Source organism: Chlorocebus sabaeus, chromosome 28, assembly GCF_047675955.1.
Source record: "Chlorocebus sabaeus isolate Y175 chromosome 28, mChlSab1.0.hap1, whole genome shotgun sequence".
NCBI lineage: Eukaryota > Metazoa > Chordata > Mammalia > Primates > Cercopithecidae > Chlorocebus > Chlorocebus sabaeus.
In genome coordinates, this window is record NC_132931.1 from 11,687,059 (window position 1) to 11,707,581 (window position 20,523).

General features: G+C 52.5%; 1 protein-coding gene across 1 annotated transcript in view; it reads right to left on the minus strand.

Moving 5' to 3' along the window:
• Positions 1-712: 712 nt before the first annotated feature.
• The window catches only part of MUC12 (mucin 12, cell surface associated), a 34,659-nt gene continuing 14,848 nt past the window's right edge, over positions 713-20,523 (minus strand). The window contains exon 2 of the mRNA XM_073012618.1: positions 713-20,239. Coding sequence (XP_072868719.1) covers positions 770-20,239 — 19,470 coding nt within the window. The 3' untranslated portion in view covers positions 713-769. The remainder of the gene's footprint in view (positions 20,240-20,523) is intronic.

Below are 20,523 nucleotides of genomic sequence, written 5' to 3' on the forward strand. Positions count from 1 at the left end.
TTCAGCATCACACTGGAGAGGAAGATGGTGCCAGATGACCATGCAGCGACGAAGACGCCTCTGCTGCCACCCCCATCCCTGGGAGATAGTAAGAAAGGGAGGAGGAACAGCAGACAGTAAGGAAACAAAAGATACAAGAGGTCCAGCTCTGAAAAAAGCACTCATGTATCAAAAGAGGACAACTCTACCCCTGGGATCACCTGGAACAGCAAGGAGCAAGAGTAGGAAATGTGAAACAAAACCACAGGAGGCCAAAGCAGATGCAGATTCTCATGACGACAGAGAGAAGGCGGGCGGGCGCTGTGGCTCACGCCTGTAATCCCAGCACTTTGGGAGGCTGAGGTGGGTGGATCACATGAGGTCAGGAGTTTGCAGCTAGCCTGGTCAACATGGTAAAAACTTGTCTCTACTAAAAATATAAAAATTGGCTGGGTGTGGTGGTGGGCACCTGTAATCTAAGCCACTCGGGAGGATGAGGCGGGAGAATCGCTTGAACCCAGGAGGCAGAGGTTGCAGTGAGCCAAGATCATGCCATTGCACTCCACCCTGGGCAACAGAGCAAGACTCTGTCTCTAAAAAAAAAGAAAAAAGAAAAAAAGAAACACAGAGAAGGGGTTCATAGAAAGATGCAAAAACAAACAAACAAACAACAAAACAACAACCCCACCCTGGAGTCATAGAGGAAGGAGAGATTGTCATCATAGATGTGTGGGGACCAGTGAACGGCACATGAACACTGGAAGTGGTATCAAACCCAGAAACTGGATAGTCAGTAGACCAAAGTAAAGTGGAAGATAGAGGAAAAGAACCAAGAGTTTGTAATGGATGAAGAAGACTCACGGACAGGCCTGGAGAAGAAGCTAAATGTGGATGAAATTGAAAGAGCAGTACCTGGCACTAAGGTTTGCAGGCTTTCAGTAGACGCAATTGTAAAAGGGAAGCTTGGACTGGTGTGGAAGGTGGTAGACTCCATAGTGAGGCCTGATGTGCTGGAACTGGCAGGAAAGAGGGTTGTGTAAGTAGTGGATGGGCTCATGTAGAAAGTTGTAGATTCTTCAACGAGAGCTGAGGTTGTGGAGTGGGGAGGTAAGGGTGTTGTTCCAGTTGCGTCTGAGCTGCTGTGGAAGGCTGTTGATTCCTCACCGAGGTCTGTGGTTGTGAGGGTGGCAGGTAACACTATTTCAGTGGAGCGTGGGCTGCCAAGGAAAGCTGTAGATTTTTCACCATGAATGGAGGTTGTGGTGCTGTGAGAAAATGCTGTGGTTTCAGTTGAGCCTGGGCTGCTGTAGATGGTGGTAGATTCCTCACTGAGGCCTGGCATGGTGGTACTGGCCGGTGACGCTGTAGAGTGAGTTGAGCCCGGTTGGCTATGGGAGGTGGTGGATTCTTCACTGACGCCTAGGCTTGTCATGCTGGCAGGTGAGAGTGTTGTGGTTGGTGATCTGGGGCTACTGTGGAAGGTGGTAGATGTCTCACTGAGGCCTGTTGTTGTGGTATTGCCAGGTAACATTGTTATTTCAGTTGTGCCTGGACTGATGGGTGAGATTGTAGATTCTCCACGACCTGAGGTTGTGGAGTGGGTGGGTGAGGGTGTTGTTCCAGTTGCATCTGGGGTGCTGTGGACTATTGTTGATTCCTCACTATGGCCCAAGCTTGTGGAGCTGACAGAAAAGTGGGTTGTTGGAGTTGAGCTCGGGCTGTTCTGGTAGGATGTAGATACATCAACAAAGGCTGATGTGGTAGTAGGAGGTGCAGGCATAGTGTCATTTGAGCTTGACCAACTCGCGAGGGTGGTAGCTTTTCCCTGATGGGTTGTAGAGTTGACAGAGGACAGTGTTGTGTGTGATGAGCCAGTGCTGCTGTGGACAGGCGTAGATGCTTCAACGAGGCCTGAGGTTGTGGTGTTGCCAGGGAAGAGTGTGGTGTGAGTGGAGCCTGGGCTGCTGTGGAAGGTTGCGGATTCTTGACCAAGGGATGATGCTGTGGTCCTGCCAGGGGACAGTGTTGTGTCTGTTGAGCCTGGGCTGCTGTGGGAAGTTGTGGATTCCTGACTGAGGCCTGGTATGGTGGTGCTGTCAGGGAATGCCATTGTGTGCGTTGACCCTGGTCGGCTGAGGGAGGTGGTGGATTCTTCACTGACACCTGAGCTTCTCGTGCTGCCAGGTGAGAGTGTTGTTTCTGATGATCTGGGGCTACTGTGGAAAGTGGTCGATTTCTCACTGAGGCCTGGTGTTGTGGTACTGTCGAGTAACATTGTTGTTTCCACTGAGCCTGAACTGATGGGTGAGGTTGTAGATTCTCCAACAAGAGCTGAGACCGTGGAGCGGGTGGGTAAGAATGTGGTTTCCATTGCGTCTGGGCTGCTGTGGGATGCTGTTGATTCCTCACTATAGCCTGAGGTTGTGGAGATGTCAGGGAAGTGTGTTGTTGCACTTGAGCCCGTGCTGCTGTCGTCGATAGTAGATTCTTCAGCAAGGGTAGTTGTGGTGCTGGGAGGTGAAGGTGCTGTGTGAATTGAGCCTGGGTGGGTTTGAGAGGTGGTAAATTCTCCCTGAAGGCCTGGGCTTGTGGAGCTGGCAGGGGACAGTGTTGTGCGTCGTGAGCCAGTGCTGCTGTGAATGGGTGTAGAGGCTTCTTCGAGACCTGAGGTTGTGGTGTTTTCAGGTGAGACTGTGGTTTCAGTGGAGCCTGGGCTGCTGGGGAAGGTTGTAAAATCTTGATCAAGGAATGAGGCTGTGGTACTGCCAGGGGACAGTGCTGTGTCTGTTGAGCTTGGGCTGCTGTGGGAAGTTGTAGGTTGCTGACTGAAGCCTGACATGGTGGTGCTGTCGGGGAACGCTGTTGTGTGCTTTGAGCCTGGTTGACTAAGGGATGTGCTGGATTCTTCACTGACACCTGAGCTTGTTGTGGTTGCAGGTGAGAGTGTTGCATCTAGTGATCTGGGGCTCGTGTAGAAGGTGGTAGATTTCTCACTGAGGCTTGGTGATGTGGTAATGCCAAGTAAAGTTGTTGTTGTATCAGTTGAGCTTGGCCTCGTGGGTGAGGTTGCAGATTGTCCAACAAGGCCTGAGGTTGTGGAGCGGGCAGGTGAGAGTGTTGTTCCACTTGAGCCTGAGCTGCTGGGGAAGGTTGTTGTTTCCTCACCGAGGTCTGTGGTTGTGAGGGTGGCAGGTAACACTGTTTGGGTGGAGACAAGGCTGCCGGGGAAGGCTGTAGATTCCTGAGTGAGTCCCAAGGTGGTGGTGACCTCAGTGAACAGTGTTGTGTGAGTTGAGGCTGGCAGGCTATGGAAGGTTGTGGATTCTTCCCCACGAATTGAGGTCGTGCTGCTGCGAGGGAACACTGTGGTTTCAGTTGAGCCTGGGCTGCTGTAGATGGTGGTAGATTCCTCACTGAGGCCTGGCGTGGTGGTGCTGGCCGGTGACACTGTTGAGTGAGTTGAGCCCGGTTGGCTATGGTAGGTAGTGGATCCTTCACTGACGCCAAGGCTTGTCACGCTGGCAGGTGAGAGTGTTGTGGTCAGTGATCTGGGTATACTGTGTAAGGTGGTAGATGTCTCACTGAGGCCTGTTGTTGTGGTACTGCCAGGTAAAATTGTTATTTCAGCTGCGCCTGGACTGATGGGTGAGATTGTAGATTCTCCACGACCTGAGGTTGTGGAGTGGGAGGGTGAGGGTGTTGTTCCAGTTGCATCTGGGCTGCTGTGGACTATTGTTGATTCCTCACTACGGCCCAAGCTTGTGGAGCTGACAGAAAAGTGGGTTGTTGGAGTTGAGCTCAGGCTTCTATGGTAGGATGTAGATACATCAACAAAGGCTGATGTGGTAGTAGGAGGTGTAGGCGTAGTGTCATTTGAGCTTGACCAGCTCGGCAAGGTGGTAGCTTCTCCCTGACGGGTTGTAGAGCCGACAGGGGACAGTATTGTGTGTGGTGAGCCAGTCCTGCTGTGGACGGACGTAGATGCTTCAATGAGGCCTGAGGTTGTGGTGTTGTCAGGGAAGAGTGTGGTGTGAGTGAAGCCTGGGCTGCTGTGGAAGGTTTTGGATTCTTGACCAAGAGATGATGCTGTGGTACTGCCAGGGGACAGTGTTGTGTCGGTTGAGCTTGGGCTGCTGTGGGAAGTTGTAGATTCCTGACTGAAGACTGGTATGGTGGTGCTGTCAGGGAATGCTGTTGTGTACATTGACCCTGGTCGGCTGAGGGAGGTGGTCGATTTTTCACTGACACCTGAGCTTGACGTGCTGGCAGGTGAGAGTGTTGTGTCTGGTGATCTGGGGCTACTGTGGAAAGTGGTTGATTTCTCACTGAGGCCTGGTGTTGTGGTACTGTCGGATAATATTGTTGTTTCCACTGAGCCTGAACTGATGAGTGAAGTTGTAGATTCTCCAACAAGAGCTGAGACCGTAAAGCGGGTGGGTAAGAATGTGGTTTCCATTGCGTCTGGGCTGCTGTGGGATGCTGTTGATTCCTCACTATGGCCTGAGGTTGTGGAGCTGTCAGGGAAGTATGTTGTTGCACTTAAGCCTGGGCTGCTGTCGGCGGTAGTAGATTCATCAACAGGGATAGTTCTGGTGCTGGGAGGTGAAGGTGCTGTGTAAGTTGAGCCTGGGTGGGTTTGGAAGGTGGTAAATTCTCCCTGAAGGCCTGGGCTTGTGGAGCTGGCAGGGGACAGTGCTGTGTGGCGTGAGTCAGTGCCGCTGTGGATGGGTGTAGACGCTTCACTGAGGCCTGAGGTTGTGGTGTTTTCAGGTGAGACTGTGGTTTCAGTGGAGCCTGGACTGCTGGGGAAGGTTGTAAAATCTTGATCAAGGAATGAGGCTGTGGTACTGCCAGGGGACAGTGCTGTGTCTGTTGAACTTTGGCTGCTGTGGGAAGTTGTAGGTTCCTGACTGAGGCCTGACATGGTGGTGCTGTCGGGGAACGCTGTTGTGTGCTTTGAGCCTGGTTGACTAAGGGATGTGCTGGAGTCTTCACTGACACCTGAGCTTGTTGTGGTTGCAGGTGAGAGTGTTGCATCTGGTGATGTGGGGCTAGTGTAGAAGGTGGTAGATTTCTCACTGAAGCTTGGTGATGTGGTAAAGCCAGGAAAAGTTGTTGTTGTATCAGTTGAGCTTGGACTCATGGGTGAGGTTGTAGATTGTCCAACAAGGCCTGAGGTTGTAGAGCGGGCTGGTGAGAGTGTTGTTCCACTTGAGCCTGAGCTGCTGGGGAAGGTTGTTGTTTCCTCACCGAGGTCTGTGGTTGTGAGGGTGGCAGGTAACACTGTTTGGGTGGAGACAAGGCTGCTGGGGAAGGCTGTAGATTCTTGAGTGAGTCCCAAGGTGGTGGTGACCTCAGTGAACAGTGTTGTGTGAGTTGAGGCTGGCCAGCTCTGGAAGGTTGTGGATCCTTCCCCACGAATTGAGGTTGTGCTGCTGCGAGGGGACACTGTGGTTTCAGTTGAGTCTGGGCTGCTGTAGATGGTGGTAGATTCCTCACTGAGGCCTGGCGTGGTGGTGCTGGCCGGTGACACTGTTGAGTGAGTTGAGCCTGGTTGGCTATGGGAGGTGGTGGATTCTTCACTGACACCTAGGCTTGTCACGCTGGCAGGTGAGAGTGTTGTGGTCGGTGATCTGGGGCTACTGTGGAAGGTGGTAGGTGTCTCACTGAGGCCTGTTGTTGTGGTACTGCCAGGTAAGATTGTTATTTCAGCTGCGCCTGGACTGATGGGTGAGATTGTAGAATCTCCATGACCTGAGGCTGTGGAATGGGTGGGTGAGAGTGTTGTTCCAGTTGCAAATGGGCTGCTGTGGACTATTGTTGATTCCTCACCACGGCCTAAGCTTGTGGAGCTGCCAGAAAAGTGGGTGGTTGGAGTTGAGCTCGGGCTGCTATGGTAGGATGTAGATACATCAACAAAGGTTGATGTGGTAGTAGGAGGTGCAGGTGTAGTGCCATTTGAGCTTGACCAACTCACGAGGGTGGTAGCTTCCCCCTGACGGGTTGTAGAGCCAACAGGGGACAGTGTTGTGTGTGGTGAGCCTGTGCTGCTGTGGACGGGTGTAGATTCTTCAGTGAGGCCTGAGGTTGTGTTTTTTTCAGGGAAGAGTGTGGTGTGAGTGGAGCCTGGGCTGCTGTGGAAGGTTGTGGATTCTTGACCAAGGGATGATGCTGTGGTCCTGCCAGGGAACAGTGTTGTGTCTGTTGAGCCTGGGCTTCTGTGGGAAGTTGTGGATTCCTGACTGAGGCCTGGTATGGTGGTGCTGTGAGAGAACGCCGTTGTATGCGTTGACCCTGGTCGGCTGAGAGAGGTGGTGGATTCTTCACTGACACCTGAGCTTCTCGTGCTGCCAGGTGAGAATGTTGTGTCTGGTGGTCTGGGGCTACTGTGGAAAGTGGTCGATTTCTCACTGAGGCCTTGTGTTGTGGTACTGTCAGGTAATATTGTTGTTTCCACTGAGCCTGAACTGATGGGTGAGGTTGTAAATTCTCCAGCAAGAGCTGAGACCGTGGAGTGGGTGGGTAAGAATGTGGTTTCCATTGCATCTGGGCTGCTGTGGGATGCTGTTGACTCCTCACTATGGCCTGAGGTTGTGAAGCTGTCAGGGAAGTGTGTTGTTGCAGTAGAGTCCGGGCTGCTGTCGGCGGTAGTAGATTCTTCAACAAGGGTACTTGCGGTGCTAGGACGTGAAGGTGCTGTGTAAGTTGAGCCTGGGTGGGTCTGGAAGGTGGTAGATTCTCCCTGAAGGCCTCCCTGAGGGCTTGTGGAGCTGGCAGTGGACAGTGTTGTGTGTCGTGAGCCAGTGCTGCTGTGGATGGGTGTAGACGCTTCACCGAGGCCTGAGTTTGTGGGGTGTTCACGTGAGACTGTGGTTTCAGTGGAGCCTGGGCTGCTGGGGAAGGTTGTAAAATCTAGATCCAGGAATGACGCTGTGGTACTGCCAGGGGACAGTGTTGTGTCTGTTGAGCTTGGGCTGCTGTGGGAAGTTGTAGGTTCCTGACTGAGGCCTGACATGGCGGTGCTGTCGGGGAACGCTGTTGTGGGCTTTGAGCTTGGTTGACTAAGGGATGTGCTGGAATCTTCACTGATGCCTGAGCTTGTTGTGGTTGCAGGTGAGAGTGTTGCGTCTGGTGATCTGGGGCTAGTGTAGAAGGTGGTAGATTTCTCACTGAGGCTTGGTGATGTGGTAATGCCAGGTAAAGTTGTGGTTGTATCAGTTGAGCTTGGACTCATGGGTGAGGTTGTAGATTGTCCAACAAGGCCTGAGGTTGTGGAGCGGACAGGTGAGAGTGTTGTTCCACTTGAGCCTGAGTTGCTGGGGAAGGTTGTTGGTTCCTCACCGAGGTCTGTGGTTATGAGGGTGGCAGGTAACGTTGTTTGGGTCAAGACAAGGCTGCCGGGGGAGGGTGTAGATTCCTGAGTGAGTCCCAAGGTGGTGGTGTCCTCAGTGAACAGTGTTGTGTGAGTTGAGGCTGGCAGGCTATGGAAGGCTGTGGATTCTTCCCCACGAATTGAGTTCGTGCTGCTGCGAGGGGACACTGTAGTTTCAGTTGAGCCTGGGCTGCTATAGGTGGTAGTAGATTCCTCACTGAGACCTGGCATGGTGGTGCTGGCTGGTGATGCTTTTGAGTGAGTTGAGCCCAGTTGGCTATGGGAGGTGGTGAGTTCTTCACTGACACCTGAGCTTCTCGTGCTGCCGGGTGAAAGTGTTGTTTCTGCTGATCTTCGACTACTGTGGAAAGTGGTGGATGTCTCAGTGAGGCCTGGTGTTGTTGTACTGCCGGGTAACATTGTTGTTTCCACTGAGCCTGAACTGATGGGTGAGGTTGTAGATTCTCCAACAAGAACTGAGATCGTGGAGCGGGTGGGTAAGAATGTGGTTTCCATTGCGTCTGGGCTGCTGTGGGATCCTGTTGATTCAGCACTATGGTCTGAGGTTGTGGAGCTCTCAGGGAATTCTGTTGTTGCAGTTGAGCCCGGGCTGCTGTCGGCGGTAGTAGATTCTTCAACAAGTGTAGTTGTGGTGCTGGGAGGTGAAGGTGCTGTGTGAATTGAGCCTGGCTGGGTCTGGAAGGTGGTAGATTCTCCCTGAAGGCCTCCCGGAGGGCTTGTGGAGCTGGCAGGGGACAGTGTTGTGTGTCGTGAGCCAGTGCTGCTGTGAATGGGTGTAGATGCTTCATCGAGGCCTGAGGTTGTGGGGTGTTCACGTGAGACTGTGGTTTCAGTGGAGCCTGGGCTGCTGGGGAAGGTTGTTAAATCTTGATCAAGGGATGAGGCTGTGGTACTGCCAGGGGACAGTGCTGTGTCTGTTGAGCTTGGGCTGCTGTGGGAAGTTGTAGGTTGCTGACTGAAGCCTGACATGGTGGTGCTGTCGGGGAACGCTGTTGTGGGCTTTGAGCCTGGTTGACTAAGGGATGTGCTGGAGTCTTCACTGACGCCTGAGCTTGTTGTGGTTGCAGGTGAGAGTGTTGCATCTGGTGATGTGGGGCTAGTGTAGAAGGTGGTAGATTTCTCACTGAGGCTTGGTGATGTGGTAATGCCAGGTAAAGTTGTGGTTGTATCAGTTGAGCTTGGACTCATGGGTGAGGTTGTAGATTGTCCAACAAGGCCTGAGGCTGTAGAGCGGGCAGGTGAGAGTGTTGTTCCACCTGAGCCTGAGCTGCTGGGGAAGGTTATTGGTTCCTCACCGAGGTCTGTGGTTGTGAGGGTGGCAGGTAACACTGTTTGGGTGGAGACAAGGCTGCCGGGGAAGGCTGTAGATTCTTGAGTGAGTCCCAAGGTGGTGGTGACCTCAGTGAACAGTGTTGTGTGAGTTGAGGCTGGCCAGTTCTGCAAGGTTGTGGATCCTTCCCCACGAATTGCGGTTGTGCTACTGCGAGGGGACACTGTGGTGTCAGTTGAGCCTGGGCTGCTGTAGATGGTGGTAGATTCCTCACTGAGGCCTGGCGTGGTGGTGCTGGCCGGTGACACTGTTGAGTGAGTTGAGCCCGGTTGGCTATGGGAGGTGGTGGATTCTTCACTGACGCCTAGGCTTGTCACACTGGCAGTTGCGAGTGTTGTGGTCGGTGATCTGGGGCTACTGTGGAAGGTGGTAGATGTCTCACTGAGGCCTGTCGTTGTGGTACTGCCAGGTAAGATTGTTATTTCAGCTGCGCCTGGACTGATGGGTGAGATTGTAGAATCTCCACGACCTGAGGCTGTGGAATGGGCGGGTGAGAGTGTTGTTCCAGTTGCAAATGGGCTGCTGTGGACTATTGTTGATTCCTCACCATGGCCTAAGCTTGTGGAGCTGCCAGAAAAGTGGGTGGTTGGAGTTGAGCTCGGGCTGCTATGGTAGGATGTAGATACATCAACAAAGGTTGATGTGGTAGTAGGAGGTGCAGGTGTAGTGTCATTTGAGCTTGACCAACTCGCGAGGGTCGTAGCTTCCCCCTGATGGGTTGTAGAGCCAACAGGGGACAGTGTTGTGTGTGGTGAGCCTGTGCTGCTGTGGACGGATGTAGATTCTTCAACGAGGCCTGAGGTTGTGTTTTTTTCAGGGAAGAGTGTGGTGTGAGTGGAGCCTGGGCTGCTGTGGAAGGTTGTGGATTCTTGACCAAGGGATGATGCTGTGGTCCTGCCAGGGAACAGTGTTGTGTCTGTTGAGCCTGGGCTTCTGTGGGAAGTTGTGGATTCCTGACTGAGGCCTGGTATGGTGGTGCTGTGAGAGAACGCCATTGTATGCGTTGACGCTGGTCGACTGAGAGAGGTGGTGGATTCTTCACTGACACCTGAGCTTCTCGTGCTGCCAGGTGAGAATGTTGTGTCTGGTGATCTGGGGTTACTGTGGAAAGTGGTCCATTTCTCACTGAGGCCTGGTGTTGTGGTACTGTCGGGTAATATTGTTGTTTCCACTGACCCTGAACTGATGGGTGAAGTTGTAGATTCTCCAACAAGAGCTGAGACCATAAAGCGGGTGGGTAAGAATGTGGTTTCCATTGCGTCTGGGCTGCTGTGGGATGCTGTTGATTCCTCACTATGGCCTGAGGTTGTGGAGCTGTCAGGGAAGTGTGTTGTTGCAGTTGAGTCCAGGCTGCTGTCGGCGGTAGTAGATTCTTCAACAAGGGTAGTTGTGGTGCTGGGATGTGAAGGTGCTGTGAGAGTTGAGCCTGGTTGGGTTTGGAAGGTGGTAAATTCTCCCTGAAGGCCTGGGCTTGTGGAACTGGCAGGGGACAGCGTTGTGTGTCGTGAGTCAGTGCTGCTGTGGATGGGTGTAGAGGCTTCTGTGGTTTCAGAGGAGCCTGGACTGCTGGGGAAGGTTGTTAAATCTTGATCAAGGGATGAGGCTGTGGTACTGCCAGGGGACAGTGCTATGTCTGTTGAACTTTGGCTGCTGTGGGAAGTTGTAGGTTCCTGACTGAGACTTGACATGGTGGTGCTGTCGGGGAACGCTGTTGTGTGCTTTGAGCCTGGTTGACTAAGGGATGTGCTGGAGTCTTCACTGACGCCTGAGCTTGTTGTGGTTGCAGGTGAGAGTGTTGCATCTGGTGATGTGGGGCTAGTGTAGAAGGTGGTAGATTTCTCACTGAGGCTTGGTGATGTGATAATGCCAGGTAAGGTTATGGTTGTGTCAGTTGAGCTTGGACTCATGGGTGAGGATGTAGATTGTCCAACAAGACCTGAGGTTGTGGAGCGGGCAGGTGACAGTGTTGTTGCACTTGTGCCTGAGGTGTTGGGAAAGGTTGTTGGTTCCTCACCGAGGTCTGTGGTTGTGAGGGTGGCAAGTAACATTGTTTGCGTGGAGACAAGGCTGCCGGGGAGGGCTGTAGATTGCTCAGTGAGTTTCAAGGTGGTGGTGTCCTCAGTGAACAGTGTTGTATGAGTTGAGGCTGGCTGGTTGTGGATGGTTGTGGATTCTTCCCCACGAATTGAGGTCGTGCTGCTGCGAGGGGACACTGTGGTTTCAGTTGAGCCTGGGCTGCTGTAGATGGTGGTAGATTCCTCACTGAGTCCTGGCGTGGTGGTGCTGGCCGGTGACACTGTTGAGTGAGTTGAGCCCGGTTGGCTATGGGAGGTGGTGGATTCTTCACTGATGTGTAGGCTTGTCAAGCTGGCAGGTGAGAGTGTTGTGGTCGGTGATCTGGGGCTACTGTGGAAGGTGGTAGATGTCTCCCTGAGGCCTGTTGTTGTGATACTTCCAGGTAACATTTTTATTTCAGTTGTGCCTGAACTGATGGGTGAGATTGTAGATTCTCCACGACCTGAGGTTGTGGAGTGGGCCGGTGAGGGTGTTGTTCCAGTTGCATCTGGTCTGCTGTGGACTATTGTTGATTCCTCACTATGGCCCAAGCTTGTGAAGCTGACAGAAAAGTGGGTTGTTGGAGTTGAGCTCAGGCTGCTTTGGTAGGATGTAGATACATCAACAAAGGTTGATGTGGTAGAAGGAGGTGCAGGCATAGTGTCATTTGAGCTTGACCAACTCGCAAGGGTGGTAGCTTCCCCATGAAGAATTGTAGAGTCGACAGAGGACAGTGTTGTGTGTGGTGAGCCAGTCCTGTTGTGGACAGGCGTAGATGCTTCAACGAGGCCTGAGGTTGTGGTGTTGTCAGGGAAGAGTGTGGTGTGAGTGGAGCCTGGGCTGCTGTGGAAGGTTGTGGATCCTTGACCAAGGGATGATGCTGTGGTCCTGCCAGGGAACAATGTTGTGTTTCTTGAACCTGGGCTGCTGTGGGAAGTTGTAGATTCCTGACTGAGGTCTGGTATGGTCGTGCTTTCAGGGAACACCGTTGTGTGCATTGACCCTGGTCGGCTGAGGGAGGTGGTGGATTTTTCACTGACACCTGAGCTTCTCATACTGCCAGGTGAGAGTGTTGTGTTTGATGATCTGGGGCTACTGTGCAAAGTGGTCGATGTCTCACTGAGGCCTGCTATTGTGTTACTGCTGGGTAACATTGTTGTTTCCACTGAGCCTGAACTGATGGGTGAGGTTGTAGATTCTCCAACAAGAACTGAGACCGTGGAGTGGGTGGGTAAGAATGTGGTTTCCATTGCATCTGGGCTGTTGTAGGATGCTGTTGATTCCTCACTATGGCCTGAGGTTGTGGAGCTGTCAGGGAAGTGTGTTGTTGCAGTAGAGTCCGGTCTGCTGTCGGCGGTAGTAGATTCTTCAACAAGGGTACTTGCGGTGCTAGGACGTGAAGGTGCTATGTGAGTTGAGCCTGGGTGGGTCTGGAAGGTGGTAGATTCTCCCTGAAGGCCTCCCTGAGGGCTTGTGGAGCTGGCAGTGGACAGTGTTGTGTGTCGTGAGCCAGTGCTGCTGTGGATGGGTGTAGACGCTTCACCGAGGCCTGAGGTTGTGGTGTTTTCAGTTGAGACTGTGGTTTCAGTGGAGCCTGGACTGCTGGGGAAGGTTGTAAAATCTTGGTCAAGGGATGAGGCTGTGGTACTGCCAGGGGACAGTGTTGTGTCTGTTGAGCTTAGGCTGCTGTGGGAGGTTGTAGGTTCTTGACTGAGGCCTGACATGGTGGTGCTGTCAGAGAACGCTGGTGTGTGCTTTGAGCCTGGTTGACTAAGGGATGTGCTGGATTCTTCACTGACGCCTGAGCTTGTTGTGGTTGCAGGTGAGAGTGTTGTATCTGGTGATGTGGGGCTAGTGTAGAAGGTGGTAGATTTCTCGCTGAGGCTTGGTGATGTGGTACTGCCAGTTAAAGTTGTTGTATCAGTTGAGCTTGGACTCATGGGTGTGGTTGTAGATTGTCCAACAAGGCCTGAGGTTGTGGAGCGGGCAGGTGAGAGTGTTGTTCCACTGGAGCCTGAGCTACTCGGGAAGATTGTTTCCTCACCTTGGTCTGTGGTTGTGAGGGTGGCAGGTAACACTGTTTGGGTAGAGACAAGGCTGCTGGGAAGGGCTGTAGATTTCTCAGTGAGTCCCAAGGTGGTGGTGACCTCAGTGAACAGTGTTGTGTGAGTTGATGCTGGCAGGCTGTGGAAGGTTGTGGATATTTCCCCACGAATTGAGGTTGTGCTGCTGCGAGGTGACACTGTGGTTTCAGTTGAGCCTGGGCTGCTGTAGATGGTGGTAGATTCCTCACTGAGGCCTGGCGTGGTGGTGCTGGCCGGTGACACTGTTGAGTGAGTTGAGCCCGGTTGGCTATGGGAGGTGGTGGATTCTTCACTGACACCTAGGCTTGTCACGTTGGCAGGTGACAGTGTTGTGGTCGGTGATCTAGGGCTACTGTGGAAGGTGGTAGATGTCTCACTGAGGCCTGTTGTTGTGGTACTGCCAGGTAAAATTGTTATTTCAGCTGCGCCTGGACTGATGGGTGAGATCGTAGATTCTCCACGACCTGAGGTTGTGGAGTGGGTGGGTGAGGTTGTTGTTCCAGTTGCATCTGGGCTGCTGTGGACTATTGTTGATTCCTCACTACGGCCCAAGCTTGTGGAGCTGACAGAAAAGTGGGTTGTTGGAGTTGAGCTCCCGCTGCTATGGTAGGATGTAGATACATCAACAAAGGCTGATGTGGTAGCAGGAGGTGCAGTCGTAGTGTCAGTTGAGCTTGTCCAGCTCGGGAAGGTGGTAGCTTCTCCCTGATGGGTTGTGGAGCTGATAGGGGACAGTATTGTGTGTGGTGAGCCAGTCCTGTTGTGGACAGGCATAGATGCTTCAACAAGGCCTGAGGTTGTGGTGTTGTCAGGGAAGAGTGTGGTGTGAGTGAAGCCTGGGCTGCTATGGAAGGTTTTGGATTCTTGACCAAGAGATGATGCTGTGGTACTGCCAGGGGACAGTGTTGTGTCGGTTGAGCCTGGGCTGCTGTGGGAAGTTGTAGATTCTTGACTGAAGCCTGGTAGAGTGGTGCTGTCAGGGAACGCCATTGTGTACCTTGACCCTGGTCGGCTGAGGGAGGTGGCGGGTTCTTCACTGACACCTGACCTTGTCGTGCTGGCAGGTGAGAGTGTTGTGTGTGGTGACCTGGGACTGTCGAAAGTGGTCGATTTCTCACTGAGGCCTGATGTTGTGGTACTGTCAGGTAATATTGTTGTTTCCACTGACCCTGAACTGATGGGTGAGGTTGTAGATTCTCCAACAAGAGCTGAGACCATGGAGCGGGTGGGTAAGAATGTGGTTTCCATTGTGTCTGGGCTGCTGTGGGATGTTGTTGATTCCTTACTATGGCCTGAGGTTTTGGAGCTGTCAGGGAAGTGTGTTGTTGCAGTTGAGCCCGGGCTGCTGTCGTTGGTAGTAGATTCTTCAACAAGGGTAATTGTGGTGCTGGGAGGTGAAGGTGCTGTGTGGGTTGAGCCTGGGTGGGTTTGGAAGGTGGTAAATTCTCCCTGAAGGCCTGGACTTGTGGAGCTGGCAGGGGACAGTGTTGTGTTGCCTGAGCCAGTGCTGCTGTGGATGGGTGTAGATGCTTCATCAAGGCCTGAGGTTGTGGTGTTTTTAGGTGAGACTGTGGTTTCACTAGAGTGTGGGCTGCTGTGGAAGGTTGTGGATTCTAGACCAAAGGATGATGCTGTGGTACTGCCAGGGAACAGTGTTGTGTTTGTTGAGCTTGGCCTGCTGTGGGAAGTTGTGGATTCCTGACTGAGGCCTGGCAAGGTGGTGCTGTCAGGAAACGGCGTTGTGTGCATTGACCCTGGTCGGCTGAGGGAGGTGGTGGATTCTTCACTGACACCTGAGCTTGTTGTGCTAGCAGGTAAGAGTGTTGTGTCTGGTGATCTGGGGCTACTCTGGAAAGTGGTGGATTTCTCACTGAGGCCTAGTGTTGTGGTACTGCCGGGTAACATTGTTGTTTCCACTGAGCCTGAACTGATGGGTGAGGTTGTAGATTCTCCAACAAGAACTGAGACTGTGGTGCGCGTGGGTAAGAATGTGGTTTCCATTGTGTCTGGGCTGCTGTGGGATGCTGTAGATTCCTCACTATGGCCTGAGGTTGTGGAGCTGTCAGGGAAGTGTGTTGTTGCAGTTGAGCCCGGGCTGCTGTCGTTGGTAGTAGATTCTTCAACAAGGGTAGTTGTGGTGCTAGGAGGTGACGGTGCTGTATGAGTTGAGCCTGGGTGGGTCTGGAAGGTCGTAGATTCTCCCTGCATGCCTCCCTGAGGGCTTGTGGGGCTGGCAGGGGACAGTGTTGTATGTCGTGAGCCAGTGCTGCTGTGGATGGGTGTAGATGCTTCATCGAGGCCTGAGGTTGTGGTGTTTTCATGTGAGACTGTGGTTTCAGTGGAGCCAGGGCTGCTGGGGAAGGTTGTTAAATCTTGATCAAGGGATGAGGCTGTGGTACTGCCAGGGGACAGTGCTGTGTCTGTTGAACTTTGGCTACTGTGGGAAGTTGTAGGTTCCTGATTGAGGCCTGACATAGTGGTGCTGTCGGGGAACGCTGTTGTGGGCTTTGAGCCTGGTTGACTAAGGGATGTGCTGGAGTCTTCACTGACGCCTGAGCTTGTTGTGGTTGCAGGTGAGAGTGTTGTATCTGATGATATGGGGCTAGTGTAGAAGGTGGTAGATTTCTCACTGAGGCTTGGTGATGTGGCAATGCCAGGTAAAGTTGTTGTTATATCAGTTGAGCTTGGACTCATGGGTGAGATTGTAGATTGTCCAACAAGGCTTGAGGTTGTGGATCGGGCAGGTGACAGTGTTGTTCCACTTGAGCTTGAGCTGCTGGGGAAGGTTGTTGGTTCCTCACTGAGGTCTGTGGTTGTGAGGGTGGCAGGTAACACCGTTTGGGTGGAGACAAGGCTGCCGAGGAAGGCTGTAGATTCCTCAGTGGGTCCCAAGGTGGTGGTGTCCTCAGTGAACAGTGTTGTGTGAGTTGAGGCTGGCCGGTTGTGGAAGGTTGTGGGCTCTTCCCCATGAATTGCGGTTGTGCTGCTGCGAGGGGACACTGTGGTTTCAGTTGAGCCTGGGCTGCTGTAGATGGTGGTAGATTCCTCACTGAGGCCTGGCGTGGTGGTGCTGGCCGGTGACACTGTTGAGTGAGTTGAGCCCGGTTGGCTATGAGAGGTGGTGGATTCTTCACTATGGCCTAGGCTTGTCACACTGGCAGGTGAGAGTGTTGTGGTCAGTGATCTGGGGCTACTGTGGAAGGTGGTAGATGTCTCACTGAGGCCTGTTGTTGTGATACTGCCAGGTAAGATTGTTATTTCAGTTGTGCCTGAACTGATCGGTGAGATTGTAAATTCTTCACGACCTGAAGTTGTGGAGTGGGCCGGTGAGGGTGTTGTTCCAGTTGCATCTGGGCTGTTGTGGAATATTGTTGATTCCTCACTATGGCCCAAGCTTGTGGAGCTGACAGAAAAATGAGTTGTTGGAGTTGAGCTCGGGCTGCTTTGGTAGGATGTAGATGCATCAACAAAGGTTGATGTGGTAGAAGGAGGTGCAGGCGTAGTGTCATTTGAGCTTGACCAACTCGCAAGGGTGGTAGCTTCCCCATGATGGGTTGTAGAGTCGACAGAGGACAGTGTTGTGTGTGGTGAGCCAGTCCTGTTGTGGACAAGCGTAGATGCTTCAACGAGGCCTGAGGTTGTGGTGTTGTCTGGTAAGAGTGTGGTGTGAGTGGAGCCTGGGCTGCTGTGGAAGATTGTGGATCCTTGACCAAGGGATGACGCTGTGGTCCTGCCAGGGAACAATGTGTTTCTTGAACCTGGGCTGCTGTGGGAAGTTGTGGATTCCTGACTGAGGTCTGGTATGGTCGTGCTTTCAGGGAACACCGTTGTGTGCATTGACCCTGGTCGGGTGAGGGAGGTGGTGGATTCTTCACTGACACCTGAGCTTCTCATGCTGCCAGGTAAGAGTGTTGTGTCTGGTGATCTGGGGCTACTGTGGAAAGTGGTCGATTTTTCACTGAGGCCTGGTGTTGTGGTACTGTCAGGTAATATTGTTGTTTCCACTGAGCCTGAACTGATGGGTGAGGTGGTAGATTCTCCAACAAGAACTGAGACCGTGGAGCGGGTGGGTAAGAATGTGGTTTCCATTGCGTCTGGGCTGATGTGGGATACTGTAGGTTCCTTACTATGGTCTGAGGTTGTGGAGCTGTCAGGGAAGTATGTTGTTGCAGTTGAGTCTGGGCTGCTGTCGTCGGTAGTATATTCTTCAACAAGGGTAGTTGCGGTGCTGGGAGGTGAAGGTGCTGTGTGAGTTGAACCTAGGTGGGTTTGGAATGTGGTAAATTCTCCGTGAAGGCCTGGGCTTGTGGATCTGGCAGGGGACAGTGTTGTGTGTCGTGAGCCAGTGCTGCTGTGGATGGGTGTAGATGCTACATCGAGGCCTGAGGTTGTGGTGTTTTCAGGTGAGACTGTGGTTTCAGTGGAGCCTGGGCTGCTGGGGAAGGTTGTAAAGTCTTGATCAAGGGATGAGGCTGTGGTACTGCCAGGGGACAGTGCTGTGTCTGTTGAACTTGGGCTGCTGTGGGAAGTTGTAGGTTCCTGACTGAAGCCTGACATGGTGGTGCTGTCAGGGAACGCTGGTGTGTGCTTTGAGCCTGGTTGACTAAGGGATGTGCTGGAGTCTTCGCTGATGCCTGAGCTTGTTGTGGTTGCAGGTGAGAGTGTTGCATCTGGTGATGTGGGGCTAGTGTAGAAGGTGGTAGAGTTCTCACTGAGGCTTGGTGATGTTGTAAAGCCAGGTAAAGTTGTTGTTGTATCAGTTGAGCTTGGACTCATGGGTGAGGTTGTAGATTGTCCAACAAGGCCTGAGGTTGTGGAGCGGGCAGATGAGAGTGTTGTTCCACTTGAGCCTGAGTTGTTGGGGAAGGTTGTTGGTTCCTCACTGAGGTTTGTGGTTGTGAGGGTGGCAGGTAACACTGTTTGGGTGGAGACAAGGCTGCCAGGGAGGGCTGTAGATTTCTCAGTGAGTCTCAAGTTGGTGGTGACCTCAGTGAACAGTGTTGTGTGGGTTGAGGCTGGCCGGCTGTGGAAGGTTGTGGATTCTTCCCCATGAATTGCGGTTGTGCTGCTGCGAGGGGACACTGTGGTTTCAGTTGAGCCTGGGCTGCTGTAGATGGTGGTAGATTCCTCACTGAGGCCTGGCGTGATGGTGCTGGCCGGTGACACTGTTGAGTGAGTTGAGCCCGGTTGGCTATGAGAGGTAGTGGATTCTTCACTGACGCCTAGGCTTGTCATGCTGGTAGGTGAGAGTGTTGTGGTCGCTGATCTGGGGCTACTGTGTAAGGTGGTAGATGTCTCACTGAGGCCTGTTGTTGTGGTACTGCCAGGTAATGTTGTTATTTCAGTTGCGCCTGGACTGATGGGTGAGGTTGTAGATTCTCCATGACCTGAAGTTGTGGAATGGGTGGTTGAGGGTGTTGTTCCAGTTGCATCTGGGCTGCTGTGGACTATTGTTGATACCTCACTACTGCCCAAGCTTGTGGAGCTTACAGAAAAGTGGGTTGTTGGAGTTGAGCTCGGGCTGTTCTGGTAGGATGTAGATACATCAACAAAGGCTGATGTGGTAGTAGGAGGTGTAGGTGTAGTGTCATTTGAGCTTGACCAGCTCGCGAGGGTGGTAGGTTCCCCCTGACGGCTTGTAGATTGGACAGAGGACAGTGTTGTGTATGGTGAGCCAGTGCTGCTGTGGACGGGTGTAGATGCTTCAAGGAGGCCTGAGGTTGTGGAGTTGTCAGGGAAGAGTGTGGTGTGAGTGGAACCTGGGCTGCTGTGGAAGGTTGTGGATTCTTGACCAAGGGATGATGCTATGGTCCTGCCAGGGAACAGTGTTGTGTCTGTTGAGCCTGGGCTTCTGTGGGAAGTTGTGGATTCCTGACTGAGGCCTGGTATGGTGGTGCTGTCAGGGAACGCCATTGTGTGCCTTGACCCTGGTCGGCTGAGAGAGGTGGTGGATTCTTCACTGACACCTGAGCTTCTCGTGCTGGTAGGTGAGAGTGTTGTATCTGGTGATCTGGGGCTACTGTGGAAAGTGGTCGATATGTCCCTGAGGCCTGGTGTTGTGGTACTGCCAGGTAACATTGTTGTTTCCACTGAGCCTGAACTGATGGATGAGGTTGTAGATTCTCCAACAAGAGCTGAGATCGTGGAGCGGGTGGGTAAGAATGTGGTTTCCATTGCGTCTGGGCTGCTGTGGGATGCTGTTGATTCCTCACTATGGCCTGAGGTTGTGGAGCTGTCAGGGAAGTGTGTTGTTGCAGGAGAGCCCAGGTTGCTGTGGTAAGTTGAAGATTTTTTAACAAGGGCAGATGTGGTTCTAGGAGGTGACGGTGTTGTGTGAGTTGTGCTGCTGTAGGAAGTTGTTGATTCTTCACTGCGTCCTGAGGTTGTGGTGCTGTCAGGGAAGAGTGTTGTCTCCGTTGAGCCTGGGCTGCTGTGGGAAGTTGTTGATTTTTCACTGAGGTCTGACGTTGTGCTGGCCAGTAACAGCGTTGTGTGCACTGAGTCTGGCATGCTGGGGATGGTTGTAGGCTTCTCACTGAGCCCTGAAGTTGTAGCGCTGGCAGGTAACAGTGTTGTGTGCATTGAGCCTGGTCGGCTGTGGGATGTGGTGAGTTCTTCCCTGATGCCTGAGCTTGTCTTGCTGGCAGGGGAAAGTGTTGTGTCTGCTGCTCTGGGGCTACCGTAGATGGTGGTAGGTTTCTTACTGAGGCCTGGTGTTGTGGTACTGCCACTTAACATTGCTGTTTCCGTTGAGCCTGAACTGATGGGTGATACTGTATATTCTCCAAGAACTGAGGTTGTAGAGCGGGTAGGTAAGAGTGTTGTTCCAGTTCCATCCGGGCTGCTGTGGACTTTTGTTGATTCCTCACCATGGTCCAAGGTTTTTGAGCTGGCAGAAAATTGTGTTGTTGTAATTGAGGTCTGTCTGCTGTGGTAGGTTGTAGGTACTTCAACAGGGGCTGATGTGGTGCTAGGATGTGAAGGTGTTGTGTCATTTGAGCTTGGCCAGCTCTGGAAAGTTCCAGATTCTTCCTGAAGGCCAGCACTTGTGGAACTGGCAGGGGACAGTGTTGTGTGTGTTGAGCCAGTGCTGTTGTAGACGTGTTTAGATGTTTCAGTGATGGCTGAGCTTGTGGTGCTGTGAGGGAAGAGTGTTGTGTGACTGGAGCCTTGGCTGCTGTGGAAGGTTGTATATTTCGAGCCCTCTGAGATGGTGGCAGAGACAATTGGTTTTATAGTAGTAAATTTGGTTGATACCCCATAGCCACTAAAAGTGGTAAAAGAGTCACTTGAACTGGGTGTGGATGCAGAACTTGCATTATCTTCAATACTAGTGCTTTCTGTTGAGCCTGTGAGTTGAGAGAAACCAGAGAAAGTGCTATGATTTATGACTGTCTCCTACAGTAGCCCCAGATCACCAGACAGATGTGGTGCTAGTCAACTCTGACACATCCAGGCTGGAAGATACCTGGTCACCTCGTGATATTGAAGCTCAAGTCCCTCTTTCAGGGGCATAGGAAGGGTCGAGTAAACCTGTAGATTTGAAGAAATCTCACTGGTGGTGTAGACTAGCAGTCCCCAACCTTTCTGGCACCAGGGACCGATTTCATGGAAGACAATTTTTCCAAGGACTGGAGCTAGGGGCTGTTGGGGGATGGTTCCAGGATGATTCAAGCACATTA